This window comes from Vigna unguiculata, chromosome 6 (assembly GCF_037176805.1).
Source record: "Vigna unguiculata cultivar grain cowpea cultivar isolate G323 ecotype 2 chromosome 6, ASM3717680v1, whole genome shotgun sequence".
In the NCBI taxonomy this organism is placed as follows: domain Eukaryota; kingdom Viridiplantae; phylum Streptophyta; class Magnoliopsida; order Fabales; family Fabaceae; genus Vigna; species Vigna unguiculata.
Window position 1 is genome coordinate 33338758 of NC_140797.1, and position 14327 is coordinate 33353084.

The 14327-nt window shown below is 31.6% G+C and overlaps 3 protein-coding genes across 5 annotated transcripts; 1 reads left to right on the top strand and 2 right to left on the bottom strand.

The window, feature by feature from the left end:
• Positions 1 to 1818: 1818 nt before the first annotated feature.
• Positions 1819 to 4276, bottom strand: LOC114187530 (uncharacterized). 2 transcript variants are annotated; one of them, XM_028075800.2, is made up of 3 exons: positions 4099 to 4276; positions 3848 to 4017; positions 1819 to 2977 (listed from the first exon to the last, which is right to left on the bottom strand). In XM_028075800.2, exon 3 carries the CDS (start codon positions 2851 to 2853, stop codon positions 1837 to 1839), a length of 1017 nt encoding a protein of 338 aa, XP_027931601.2. In that variant the 5' UTR covers positions 2854 to 2977; positions 3848 to 4017; positions 4099 to 4276; the 3' UTR covers positions 1819 to 1836. The 2 variants fall into 2 exon arrangements, with proteins under 2 accessions (XP_027931601.2, XP_027931599.1); XM_028075798.2 differs by having other exon boundaries at positions 1819 to 3005.
• Positions 4277 to 4541: 265 nt separating this feature from the next.
• LOC114189133 (mitochondrial import inner membrane translocase subunit TIM22-3-like) lies at positions 4542 to 6384 on the top strand. 2 transcript variants are annotated; one of them, XR_014995648.1, is made up of 5 exons: positions 4542 to 4946; positions 5149 to 5213; positions 5305 to 5428; positions 5702 to 5755; positions 6002 to 6384. XR_014995648.1 is itself a non-coding variant. In XM_085674392.1 (4 exons), the coding sequence occupies exons 1-3, from the start codon at positions 4775 to 4777 to the stop codon at positions 5717 to 5719; spliced, it is 255 nt and encodes an 84-aa protein (XP_085530518.1). In that variant the 5' UTR covers positions 4559 to 4774; the 3' UTR covers positions 5720 to 5755; positions 6002 to 6384. The 2 variants fall into 2 exon arrangements, 1 of the variants encoding a protein (XP_085530518.1); XM_085674392.1 differs by lacking the exon at positions 5305 to 5428 and having other exon boundaries at positions 4559 to 4946.
• Positions 6385 to 9432: 3048 nt separating this feature from the next.
• LOC114189171 (putative long-chain-alcohol O-fatty-acyltransferase 1) lies at positions 9433 to 10530 on the bottom strand. The gene has a single exon (XM_028077875.2). It carries the CDS (start codon positions 10499 to 10501, stop codon positions 9461 to 9463), a length of 1041 nt encoding a protein of 346 aa, XP_027933676.1. The 5' UTR covers positions 10502 to 10530; the 3' UTR covers positions 9433 to 9460.
• Positions 10531 to 14327: the final 3797 nt, after the last annotated feature.

Below are 14327 nucleotides of genomic sequence, written 5' to 3' on the forward strand. Positions count from 1 at the left end.
AGCGTCAGGATACCAACCAAAACTGAGTCCTTATGTCCTTACATACACTAAAACATTCCTCTTAGAATTCCCTTAAAATCCTAATTTAACCACATCTTCTCATATTCCAACTTCATGCAATTTCACTACACATATCATAACTAAGTTCATATTTTAACATTTAAACATAGCTTCATCCATTAGAAACAAGGGAATAACACTCAGCTGCAGGGGTTCTCGCCTAAGCTGGAAGGTCTCACCCATGCAAAAGGGCTCTCTCGCTGAGGCGAGTCATTCTCGCCTGAGCGAGGCTCGAAACAGAGAACAACCCAAACTCTGGGCGAATTCTAGCTCAGGCTAAGTTGTCTCGCTTAGACGAGAGTGACTCTCGCTTAAGCGAGATTGACTCGCCTAAGCGAGATCTCGCGCAGAGACAGGGGATGAGTTTTTGATGTTTTCGCTCAGGCGAGAGCTGCTCGCTTAGGCGAAAATACCAGATTCCCAATCTGTTCTCACATGCAACAGTCCATAAATCTAGCACAATCCAATCATACATTCAATTACACAATTCAAGCACTCATACAACACTCAATCATGCAATTCAAAGTCATCAGAATGATTTCTATACGAAATTCAAGAAAAACAGTTAGTTTCCCTTACCTGTTATCTTGTTTAGACAACTTTATAAACGTCAACGTCTTAAAAACGTCAACACCTCTAACTCCACAGGATGCTCTATCTACACATAGAAATATCACAAGAACGATCAAGACATACCATTATGATCACTGATCAGCAGAGACTCATACTGATGATTAAAACGTCGCATGCAAGCAGGAAAATGACTTGCATGCAACAGAAAACAGAAAATACTAAAAAAGAGAGTGGGAACTCAACTTACGCGAACGAAGAAACTGATCGGTCCAATTTGAAGAGCTCGCCGAGAGGATCAATCCTACGGTCTCGGTTCTTCAATCAGACGACCAAAGAGACAGAACCTCTAGAGAGAAGTCAGATAACTCTAGAAAAGTGGTTTCTAGAGAGATGGTGTGTTTTAAAATAATGAAACTCGTTTGTAACAATTCTATTTATACTAAAACCTTTTAATATTAAAATAATCGAGTCTCACTATTTTTAAACCACTGTCACTTTTAAAACGTTATTTTCTAGGGTTTTACAAGTAGTAACTCTTGTTGTTTGTTTTAAGAAAAGAAAATTGAAAGTGAAAAAACTAAAGAAAAAAATTGTGAATGGTTTGATATCTTTTGGTAGATAAAAGAATATTTTAATAAATTAAATTAGAAGATTACAAATTTTACTGGGTATAAAATTAAACTAATTAGTATAATTTTGTTAAATTGAAATGTGAGTTATTACGTAAAATGAGAAATTTGTAATTGATGACATTAATTTTAAACAAAAACATGATTACTACAAATCACGTCAAAATAAATTATGAGTAATTTGATTAAATAAAAAAATAGTGATTATTTTTGAAGTTCATTTTAGTGAATAATTTGTTAAAGGTATATTTAAATTGATAAAAATAATTTAAATTAAATTATTAATAAGAAAATTGATAATTTAGTTAATTAAAATATAGAGTGCTTTGTTAAAACAACAATTAAATAAAAATATGCATGATTAATTGAATGAAATGTTTTAATCGATATAATTAATGTTAAATAGAATGTTAATTATGGATTTTCATAAAATCAATTGCTATAGATTGTAATAATTGTAAAAATGTTAAGAAAAAAATATACGAAATTGATTTAACCGAATGTATACGAACATAAGATCGAAAAATATACTTCAATTACAATAGTCGAAATAAAATAAAAAGAATAACATCATTTATTTGAAAGAGTCTTGAAAGGTGTCAAATCTTTCTTCTAAACGGTTAATTCTTTCAGTGACCCTATCAAAACCTCTGGTGACAGTTGAATTCAAATTAGCTAATCCTTCTTGCAGATGTTGAATACCTCCCCAAATTTGTGAAAGCATTTCAGCATCATGCTGGATCGGAGGTTCTGCTCTATTGTCTTCAACATGGCGTTCAGGTACGGATGAGTCTTCATGCTCAACATCTTCTCCTTCAGGTTCTTGTTCATCATCCTCATTAACCCCACCATGTTGCCACACACCATTCACATTAACAATATTTAATTTTTTCAACGATTTTGTACCAAAGTAATGAGTCCAACCCAGTGTGGTAGATGAATCGATAGTTAAATCGACGCCATAATAACCCATGATCTGGGTAATCAAAATACCATACGGAAGAGGCATTTTATTGTCCTTACATTTTATCATATGTTGCATGATGTGATGAGGCCAATTAACCAAAACGTTATTTTTCATAACCCATAGCATAAAAATGTCTTCGTGCATTATTTTTGCAAAATTGGTAGCACGAGGACTCAAGATATGCACCAACACGTAATGCAGAAGTCTGTCATTAACATTCATAGCTCCTACAGTCCTCATATTTTGACCCTGAAACTCTGGTCTGATCATGGCACCAAATGCCATGTCACGGTTGTAGGGTAAGTCTTCAGGTATGTTTGGAAATGAGAGTCGTTGACCTTGATACTTCAGATGAGCTATGGTCAACCAATCAGAAGGTTTCATTTTAATCTTTGTCTTGTTAACCTCTGTGTAGAGGTAACCATTTTCTTCCACTCTCAGGTTGGAATAAAATACCCTTATGAGATCTTCAAAGTATGGACATTCCATACATACAAATTCCTCCAAACCTTGAAATTGAAGATGATGGTGAAAGTACAAACCTGATTGTGCAAAGAAAGGAAAATTCATTATCTTTGGTGTCAGGATTTTCCTCTTGTAAAATGCCTTCCCATACTCAATCATCTGATCATGCTCGCCAAAAAACCGTGTTTGGTTTAAAACTTCTTCGATTGAGGGTAGCCTTCTGGTAGGAAGTGCAGGTTCAATGGCCAAAGCTTTTTCTCTTCTTTGATTTCCAGTTCTCTGTCTTTTAGTTGATAAAGATGAAGTCATTGCTACCACAATTTAAACAAATGAAAATATAAATCAATTTAACAATAATTTAAATGAAGTTACTATAGGAAATGATAAAAAGTGAAATAAAATTCACTATAAGTGTCACATGTACATGTACTTAAAATATTACAATACTATACATCTAGACAGAAGAAAAGACACATGCCCAACTATGAGTTGTAGTAGAGACCTTTTGTTGGGAGAGTTTCTATTTATGTTATTGTAAAAACATTTGGATCTTTATTGTTTATAAACTATTGAACAACATTTTTGAATTAAAGAATGAATAAAATTGAGTTTTACATTTTATAAACAAGGATAATAGAGCTAAGAATTGATAAAAATTGAGTTTTGATAAGCCTTTAGTGCTATCCTGAAAAGTTACATCCATCATCCAAATATATGAAATATCTCATTCTTATGCCATGTGAAAAACCTTTATCAGATATGCTCATCTTTCATAAACGATAAATGGTGAATATTATTACACATAATTCTATTTAACTAATTAATTTATAATTTTTAGAAAATTAAAAACTCAATATTTTATACTTAATATGATTTTTATGCTAAACCCCAAATTCTTTCAAACTCCAAATAAAGGCCATTAAAATTCTTTCTAATTAAAATTCTATAAATTTAACTATGATAAAGTAAAAATCTTTTCAAATTAAAAGTTATAAATACTTTCCTGTATTTAAACATAATCAATAAACCCTAAAATAAACCAAAAACTTAAATTAAACCTATAACACACAAACCTAAATTATTTTCCATAATAAATAAATTAAATCTCATAGCACACATGTATATACAAAGTATGCTAAACTTTATTACTTACCTCTTGAAGATCTAAACCTAAACAGAGTGAAGGTGAACCACCACGATCCCCAAAGCACCGACACGAGCAGACCGGAGCAGACCACCAACGACAACAGCACACCACCACGACCAGCCACCTCACCAACTCAGCACCACCACCGCGACGAGATCTCCAGAGGAATGCACCACCTACAAGACAACACAGACAAAAACAGTGACACCAACACAACACAAAAGCACGAGTATTTATTCTCCTTCACTGAAACGTACCCGAGAATCGATTACATAACAAGGAGAATCTGTTCTCCATTCAGTTCAGTGGCCACGGGAATCGATTCTCTGCAATCCATCGCTGAAGAATCTATTCTCAGAGGTCACCAGCGCCCAGATTCGATTCTCGAGAATCGGTTCTCACGTCCCCTAAAACAAAATAAAATCAGTTAGGGATTTATAGTTCCCACGAGGAAAAGATTGTTTAATACTTAAATTCATAAAAGGGTCAAATAATAATAAGAAAAAGGTAGATTTTTGTATTTCTAAAGTAAAAGAAAAGGTAAAAGATAACGAAAAGAAAAAAATTGTTTCATACATAAATTTATATAATGGTAAAATAATAATAAAAAAAGTACGGTATTTCTAAAGTAGAAGAAAATTTGTTGTCTGTGAAATACGACACTGGACAAAGCCACTCTTGCACAGAAATTGCAAGTTTATTGAATCAATCGGTTTCAGAACTTTGTTTTCGTATTAAAATAATTTGATTATCGTTAATAACAATGAAAATTACATTACGTTAATAATGAGAGAAGAACCTTCATCCATGTGTTCCTAAATATTTTAAATTTTCTGGGATTAAGCGAATAACAACATTGATTAGTTCATTAATTGGTGAAAGAGGTGATGTTAGTGTTGAAAAAATTGAAGTGAAGAGCAGGGTCATCCCATCATGAATAGTCAAAAAGTGATGGCATCGAATGCAACAGTTAATTCAGAAATTGATGTGAACTCTGTTCCGAATCCTGCCAAAGGTTCCTCTGCTCCGTCTCCCACCGTTTGCCTTCTTCTCTCCGCCGCCAACTCCGCTTGTGGTGCTTTCGCTGGCTCCCTTTTCGGCTACGGTCCTCTCTCTAATTTGGACTTCACGTCATTTAAACTTGTGAATCTATAATATATTTTCCTACCAAGTAGCCAGAGAAATCAACTTTCGAACTAAATTTCTATGGCAGAGGGTTATGATCATGAGACTGAAATTCTTAGAGTTTAATAGTTGGTGAATGTTTGTATTAATGCTCAAGGATGCTTTCAATTGGTCTGTTTCAGGTGCTGGATTGATCAAGAAGAAAGGCTTTAAAGGATCCTTTATTGAAGCAGGGTCTAATGCTAAGGTATATCACACTCACACATCAATGTTGTTAATTTTTCTGTCTGGCTTTTTACTTTATGAACGCCTATTTTTTTTCTTCTTCTTTTCAATAGACATTTGCAATTTTATCTGGAGTTGATAGTTTGGCTGTCTGCATCTTGGGAAGACTTAGAGGAAAGGATGATGATATAAAATATTTATCCTATTTCGGCAAAATTCCAAATGACTAAGTTAGAGGTTAGTTGAAAACTGATAGACTAGATAGTTGGAGGTAAAGTGTTTGTTAAAATGACATAGAAGAACATGATAAAAGGAATTATGATATGATAATATTCAATCGCTACGTGGAAGAGTGCTTCAAAAAATACCAACAGAACACGTTCCTTCACCCAAGAGGTGTGCTTTGGTGAAACAAACTTTTAATTCTGTCAAATACAGTATGAGCTTACTTCAAAATCCTTGCCAGTACAATGTTGTTCACTGATAATGTGATTACTTTTGCATCTGCAGCCATTAATGCTGGGCTAGCTGGATGTTGTGCTGGTCTTGCTACAAGTTTTCCTGGTATCCTTTTTTCCAATAATTGATGAATTGTCAACCTTTACTTGAAAAGTTTATTAACTTGATTAAGGATAAAAGGTCAGATTAATCTCTGCCTATTTTGATTGCATTTATCTCAATAAAACAAAATGCCTCTTCTAGTTTTTCTCTTTCATTGAAAAGCATGTTTGTATGTTAGATAAGTTTCCAACTGTAATAGTCTCAGTGTGTGTGTATGTGTTATTAAGACTCGTCCTCACGATTCTTCAGGTACACCCCAATCACTTCTACAGAACTGCCTTACTCTGGGGGTTCTTTCTTTTATCGTTGAAGGGTTAACCAAGCAGGGATCAGTACTTGCATACCCCAAGTCCAAGAAAACTGTACACAACCAAGCATGATTCCTACATCTCATAAAGGGTATATTGCTTTCTTTTTTTTTCTTTTGCATCATTAAGATAAGGTTAAGGTGTATAGCATATGCACCTTTCTTTTGGCTTCATTGTAGCTTTATGGACACTTTTAGATATAGGGGTGAGATACATTGTAACAAGGGCGAGTTAGAAAACAATGCCCTTTATTTTTTTTTTTAGAAAAGGTTTTACCCAGAACTTGGTAGCAACATTTTCTTGATATATATTAATAATGATTTGAGCCAGTTTATTGAGTATCTTAACACATTCTCTTTCATAACACATTGCTGATCGTATTGTCACTTTTAGTATGAGACACTCATCTTTAGTTCACATATTCTTTTATACTGTTTTAAAGTGAATAGGATGCGTCAAGAGTAGCAAGTTGTAGAAACTACATGTATCCTTCGATGAAAGTAATCATGTTGTAATTGGGTAGAACAAGCATTAACGGCAAAACTCAACCATTTAATGCAACTTCATCACTATAATAACTTAAGATCACTGATTTAGTTGCGATAATCTCAGATCAGTAGATTCACACTCAAGAAATCATCTTATATGAGAAAGGTGTATTACAAGCTGCTAATATAAAACTAACCGTTTCCTATTTTTACTAGTAAATTTCATGTTAAACCTGTAGTGATAAACAGGTTAATAGTTATAACATGGTTCTGTCATATTACTTAACAATGACACCTAATCACAACTGCAGAAGAAAACAAAATTCTGTCGTACACTGTTTCATCATTATTACTAGTATTTTTACCACAAGATTATTTTAGAATGCACAAGGTTATTTTCGAATATAACAATTAGAAATAGTTAAAAAAGAATAAAATAGACATTGTAAATTTGAATGATAAATACAATGCAGTTTTTGAATAACTATATCATCAGTATATATAATGCAGTTTTGAATAACCATAGTGATGATGCATCTCTGTGAAGTGATGCATCTCTGTCCAATAGTAGAAAAGTTGTTTCATCCATGACTCAAACTTTTATTTTATACCTGAATAGAGACATAATCAGAAAGAGCAGTCGAATGTAATCAAAAGAGCATATAACATTGCATTTAAAAAAGCAGGGCAGAGATAGTTGTGGCTAGTATGAAACTAACCTTAATGACGTGTTTGTTACATTTTTCACAGAAAATTATTCTGGAATACACGGCTTTTTACACACACAAACAGTTTTGTAGATATCATACCGTCCTACAAATCTTTTAACCCTTCTATGGTGTTTCTAGGGGACAGTTCAAGAAACTCATCTCCAAAGCTGTGTTTAGATTATTCAAGACAATTGACTTAGAATTTGTTCTGAGGTCTCTTGAGAGTTGATGTTATAAATTATCTCGGTAGAATCCATGCAATTCTGAAGATGGACCTTATCTATATAAAACATATAAAAGATATTTAATTTAATAATAATAAAATGTAAAGTAATGATAAATTCCAAAATAAAGAAATTATGAATGACGAAAATAAATAATGGACAAACCATGTACCTTAAAAGACCTTGACTTTGCAAAATTGTATACCAATAGCCATATGCTGATTTTCAGCAATTTCAAGTTGTTCAACATAGTTATCAAATAGAGTACCTTCTATTCGAACCCTAAGAAACATGGTTTAGACAAATTGAATAAGATTACAAAATTAATAAATTTTAGGAACTGAACATTCAATTTACCCGTGAGCCTCTAATGAGATGAGATTCAACTTGGTCTTTTTTTCCATTTTTTTCCAACTCCCTCTCAGTTCCAACTCCGGTTAGAAGAATGGTGGAAGACGAATCCAGAGACATCATTACAAATTGGTGCAAAATCAATTAAAAAGATTAAAGAAAGTTATTCGTCAGCTATCTCTGACATTACCCACTAAAAATGGAAAAACTTAGTTGCTTCTTCCATTGCAATAATATTGAAAATAAAGCTTAGCCTACAACTTAATGCACTTTTTCATCACACTTATCTACTAACTGAATAAGAGTCATGAAAATCAAATACACAAGAATTCTGATTGTGGGATGTTAATTTATTGAATATTTAAAGAATTATCTCGGAGCAAAATCAGCACGTCATCATTGATTCATGTTGTAGTTTTTTTTTATTTTTAATTAGCGTTGATTTTCATTTGTTTTGTTGAGACTTATTATAAAACATGAGGGGTAAAATAGCAGGGTATATTGTTACCAGGCCTAATCGAGCTTCATTCCACAAAGCTATTTTTCTTAACCAATGTGAAACTAATTTCTCGGATTTTCAAAAAAATGATAACTAATAAATAATTGACTGAAATTAGCAATTGTACCATATGAAAAAGGAAGGGAAACTTGTATTTATGAAGTTTGGATATGAACATGGAGACGACACTGAAGGTTAAATTATAAATTAAAAAATACAGGATACGGGACACGGTATATATATACTATATATATATAAATATATATTATTTTCAAATTTTTAATTAATATATTGTCAACTAGTATATAAATGAATCTAATTTATTTATCTAATATAAAAAAAATAAAAAGTGGGGATCAGATAATACTTTTTGCTTATTTTTATAATGATAATAGAAATTTATATGATAAATTTATAAATTTATGGATTTTTTAGAAAATTATTGAATTTGTGATTATTAATATTGTATTGGAGTCATGTCAAAATTATGTTAAAAAAAAAAATGTTTTTTAAATTGAACACTTTAGTAATATGTGTCCGGGCTTCATAAACATGAACAGAAGATCATGTACACTGAATTGAAAGGCTGAGATAAAACGATTTCAAAATAAACGATTTCAAAATAAATAAAGGGGAATCTGAAAAACATTACAACTTAAATCATTCAATTCTTTTCTGAATATTTAGTCTTCCCACAAAATGTTGTACCATGCAATATAAATTTGTTTTATTCCTACTTCAATCAGTACGAAGAAAAATTAATATAATCAATTATATCTTTTGATAATATTTGCGTTTACAATGGTGGATTATGGTTTAGGCAACAATGATTATGTTTTCAAACTATGTTCTTAATATTTACGTTTTTAATTATAATAATATTAAATTATTACAAAATATATTAAAATAAATAAAAAAATCATTTTGTTTCATATCATTTTCACTATTTTTTTAATCTAATTCAAGTAATTTACTTTCTATTCATTTCTTTTGTTTTCTTTTATTTCATTTTCTTATTCTTATTCTCTTACCATCTAATCCAAACAAGTGTCCCACAAAACTTTCTCACATAAATTATACATGGATAGTTGGAAAAAAACTTTATAAGTTTATAACATTATGTTGACCCTAAAGACATACATATATGTAAGGTAATCGAGACTTTACAACAAAATCCACCAAAACTCCATACTCTTGTGTGGCCTTCGTATTCACACCATTCCTTAATAGTTGAGGAAGAAACAACCACCAACATGTGCTAACCAAGAACACCATCACAAGAAGCCTCGACACGGCATGGTGTAACTGCCGCCCACGACGGAGCGCCACCTTCTTCACAGCCACCTCCACCGTCGTGCACACACCATGAAGCACAAAAAAACACGTCACTTCCCACGTGGGAGACACACGTGTGAGGTAATAGTACATTAACTCATGCATAAGCCCAGAAACAAGGAATGTAGCCAACATGGCAACTGACGTGGCATACATAGGGTTCACAACATCATTAAATATACGACGTACGGGATTGTATACGGTTGGACGTAGAATACGAGTAATCATAATGTTCCATCTATGGCTCCAAAAATCTTGAAGGGACGTGCAAAGATAGGGTTTGTTGAATAGTGGTTCTATTTCAAAGCCAAAAACAGATTGAACAGTGAAAGTTATAAAAGCTAACACAATCTCTAAACCAAGATACAAGTAACAATAATAGAGAAGTGTTATAAAATGAGGGTTCAGGTGTTCAATGTAGGAAGAAACATGTACAATGAAGCCTAAAGTAAGCACTTTTAGGGCCAAAAGCCATTTGGGGAACTTTTGGGTGGTGTTTGGATTTGTTGAAGGGTGTTGCTTGGGGTTGATGGGGAGGGAAGCTATGAAGATGAAATGGAGAATGTTTGAAGGTGATAGGGCAAGAGGGCCTTGGTTGAAGGAGAAAAGGAGAAGCTTGAAAGTTCCAAGCCAAACAAGGAATAAGGAAGTGAATGCAATTAAGTTAGGTGAAGAGAGGGTGAAGGGAAGGATGAAGAAGATGAAAAGAATAGGGAGAAGGGAGAGAAGCCTCAAGAATCCTTTTGGTATTTTAGAAGCTATGTAATAGCAATAGCATAGACATGAAAATGCTGAAATCCATACTTCGATCAACTTTTCAATTTCATCATCCATATCTTCTCTTTCTCACACTTTCTCTTCAATCTATGTGAAATTTTCAATGAAAATGTTATAGATCTACGTTGGTAGAGCATGTGATATTGAAGACTTAGAGGCTGGAATAATATTAATTTTATGTAAATAATGTATGGATGTTATAAAAGTTATAAACAATAGACATACAATATTAGTATATCAAGATTTGGTTCAATCATTCACAATTATCGACGACTTCTTAAATGTGACACAATATCTTATTCTCCCAATACACGATGCTTTTCCCCTTTTCTTCTGAGTTGATGTTGTTGTCTATTTGATATTATAGATTCCCCAAAAAAAAGTCTCAATTAGTTTGGGGGAGGAAAATTTATCTTTTAAATAGAGATGATAAGACTAACCGAATAAAAAAAAAAACTAGTAATCTTCCTTGACATAAAAATTACCAATGAAATGACTATTTATTCCTATAATTTCCGAAACAAAAACAATTTAATGGTATAACCTTTGAGTTCATTATTGTAAAGAAAAAGGAGAAGGTTGGAAGCACTGCTCAAATGAACGAGACTTTGAGCTTAGAAATGTTTGAGATACTGAAGCCTAAATTACAAATAAAGTGTCTCTAGTAAAGAAAAAGTAATTATAACCGACTATTAATGGAGTTATCACTGAACTTTATCGAATTTAAAAAAAATTAAGATGAAACTGCAGTGTAGATAAACTTGCTTAGATCAGTTACGGTAATGGTGAACATTTTAAACAATAATAATATATACAAAGTGTTGGGTAACCAAGCACTATGTAACCTGCATTTTGTAGTTGATGATGACATATTTGTACTTTACTTAAAGTAACACCATGCATTATTTATTTAAATCAAACTTAATATTGAAAGTAGTGTATTTTAATATAATAAACTATAATAAAAGATTAATCGAAAGACTCAACTATGACAAACCATCCTTACGCAGTTCCCAAATTAGGTCGGTATAAGAAGAATTCATTGACCACACATTCAAGTATTCATTTTACTAACATCATCTTCCAACATATGTCGATGCAAATTAAGCAGGGCTGTGCCTACTTTTGTTCTAATTCGATCTAGATTTTAACATATCTATATTTTATATATTTTTTATTGTATATTCATTCTTTGAATCTATATTTTTAAATATGAAAAATTTTAAATATTTAATTTAAATTTATAGTTGGGTTTGACTCTAGATTGAGATGAACTAGTTCATATCAAAAGTTGAGATGACCAATTCAGACCAAAAGTCAAGACAAATCGATCCAAACTACAATTCAGTTGAATCGACACTAGAAGAAATTTGATTGAGTCAACCCCACTGAAGATTGTCGAAATTTGGTCGAGCTGACTCCGACCAAAATTTAGTCGTATTCAGCCAAATCGACCTAGTCGAAATTCAGTCAAATTCGGTCAAGTCGACCTTGACCAAAATTCGGTCGAATTTAACCGAATCGACTACTGCCAAAATTTGGCCAAATTCGCCCCCAACTGAAATTTTGGCGCAATTGGCCGAGTTGGCTTGAACCCAAATTTGGTCGAATAAGATCGAGCCAGCCCCAGTCAAAATTCGACCGAGTCGACCCCGACTAAAATTTGACTAAATCGACCACAACCCTAATTTGGACATATCTGGCCGTAGTCGAAAATTGATCGTACTTGTCCAAATTCGACAAAGTCAGCCTGAAACAAAATTTTTGGCATATTTGGTCCCAATCGAAATATGATGGTTTGCGGTAGCATTGATCCTTGCTGAAATTTGGCCGTATTCGACCGAGTTAGCCTTGACCGAAATTCGTCCAAATTTGGCTGAGTCTTACTTGGCCAAAATTCAGCCGAATTTGATCAAGTCGACCCTGACCAAAAGTTGATCGAATTTGGTCATGTCGTCCTCGAGCAAAATTTGGCCTAGTTAGCCATGACTAAAATTCAGCTGAGTCGACTTCTACCAAAATTCAACCAATTTGACCACGTTGACCCATGTCGAATTTCGTCGAGTCAATCCCGTCAAAATTTGTCAAAGTCGGCCTAACCAAAATTCGACCAAGTCAGTCCTAGCCAAAATTCTGCCAAATTTAATAATGTCTGTCTCGACGACACAAGTTTTAAAAATATCAATTTTAATTTCTTTTATAAAAAAACACATTCTAAATTTTGAACTTGATCCAAATATTTAGATCTATATTAAATCTTGATCCAAATATTTGGATCTAAATTTAAGATAAAAAAATCAAACTATTATTAAAAAAATAGATTTGGATCCAAAACCTAATCTAATTATTTGGATTAAAGTAATCTAGATTATATATTTAAAAATTCATGATCTTAAGATGTACTTATTTAAATATTAGGTAATCATCACCTGACCTCTGACCTTTATGTTTTAGTTATTGACCTCTAATTTCTTGAAAGTTTGTTAAAAAGAAAAAATAAATATTTAAAGCTAGCTATAAAGCTTACTCAAATATTTTGAAGTTTTAATTAATACAACTATGGTGCTTAATCCTTCTCATCATCCCCTCTTTCTTTCTCTATAATGATTATTAGTGTTGCATATAGTATGTGGGGGGTCTTCGATACCTTTTATTTTAATAAGCATGTGATATTGAATGATAATAATTTTTTGTAAATAATTGATTGATGGTACCAAAGTTTATAAAACAATGCACACATTAATTATACTATACCCAAAGGTAAAGGCGTGGCCAATATTCATATAATTCCTACAACTTATACCTTTTTTTTTTATTATAACCTGAGGTCAAAATCACCATTATGAAACAACTTATCGTGTATCAGAAAGGAAAAAAAAATCTATCTCTACAACCTTGGAGTCCATTAATTTAGACAAAAAAAAAATACATAAAATATAAAATATTAGGAAATTGTTGGAAGCATTATACAAGACTTTTTGAGCTTTTGAAATGTTTGAGATACTAAAACCTAAATTATAAATATGATGTAATTTATAAGAAACAAAACTATATCAGAACATTGATGGAGTACTAATGACTGATTATTTTATAGAATTAAAAAAAAAACAGAATAGATGAGAGATGAGTGACTGTAGAAACCTTTTATACCAAACTTTGAGAAAGAATTAAAGAAAATAAGAAACTTGGAAATGTAACCAATAATTTTTGGTGTTGATGATGGTTTTTTTCCATTTGTTAAGTAACACATTGCATTTGACATAAATAAAAAATTGAGAATAAATAAATCAATTGTGTCACTAATGAATCTCCCACTCATAATATCGGGAGTTTATTATTTAGGAAGATTGATTTGACTTAGTTGTTTAAAATATATATATATATATATTGGAGTTTATTTGTAAGATTGTTAGTATAATTAACAGTTTAGAGATGATTTATAGCAAAAATTGAATAAAATAATGATATGAAATAAGGAGAAGGTAAGAGATTTACGAATAATAGTTTACCTTGTTCGAAAATGGTGATAGTTTTTTTTTTGTCCAACATTTTATTTAATTTTAAATAATTTTATTTATTAAGCTTTCTTTTATTTACTTTTTCATAATTATTATTATCACATTAAAAATAATATTTTTAAATCATTCATATTTTTTAAAAAATAATTTATTATTACTATTATTCAGCTATTTATATTTTAAAAAATTAATATTTTAAAATATATATTCAAAATGACAATTTAAACTTATATTAAAAGATAACTTATTAAATTCATTAATTCAATTAAATTAATCACATATAACAATAAATGTTCTATTCAAATTTACTATATTTTAACCACCACCCTCTGATTTGCAAATCTGAGAACCAATAAAATCATATA

Bases quoted from the DNA above. Each gene is read 5' to 3' on its own strand.
- LOC114189171 (XM_028077875.2), bottom strand. From the start codon at position 10,501: ATGGATGATGAAATTGAAAAGTTGATCGAAGTATGGATTTCAGCATTT.
- LOC114189133 (XM_085674392.1), top strand. From the start codon at position 4,775: ATGAATAGTCAAAAAGTGATGGCATCGAATGCAACAGTTAATTCAGAA. The intron at 4,947-5,148 runs GTCCTCTCTCTA...GGTCTGTTTCAG, and splicing joins TGGCTCCCTTTTCGGCTACG to GTGCTGGATTGATCAAGAAG.
- LOC114187530 (XM_028075798.2), bottom strand. From the start codon at position 3,003: ATGACTTCATCTTTATCAACTAAAAGACAGAGAACTGGAAATCAAAGA.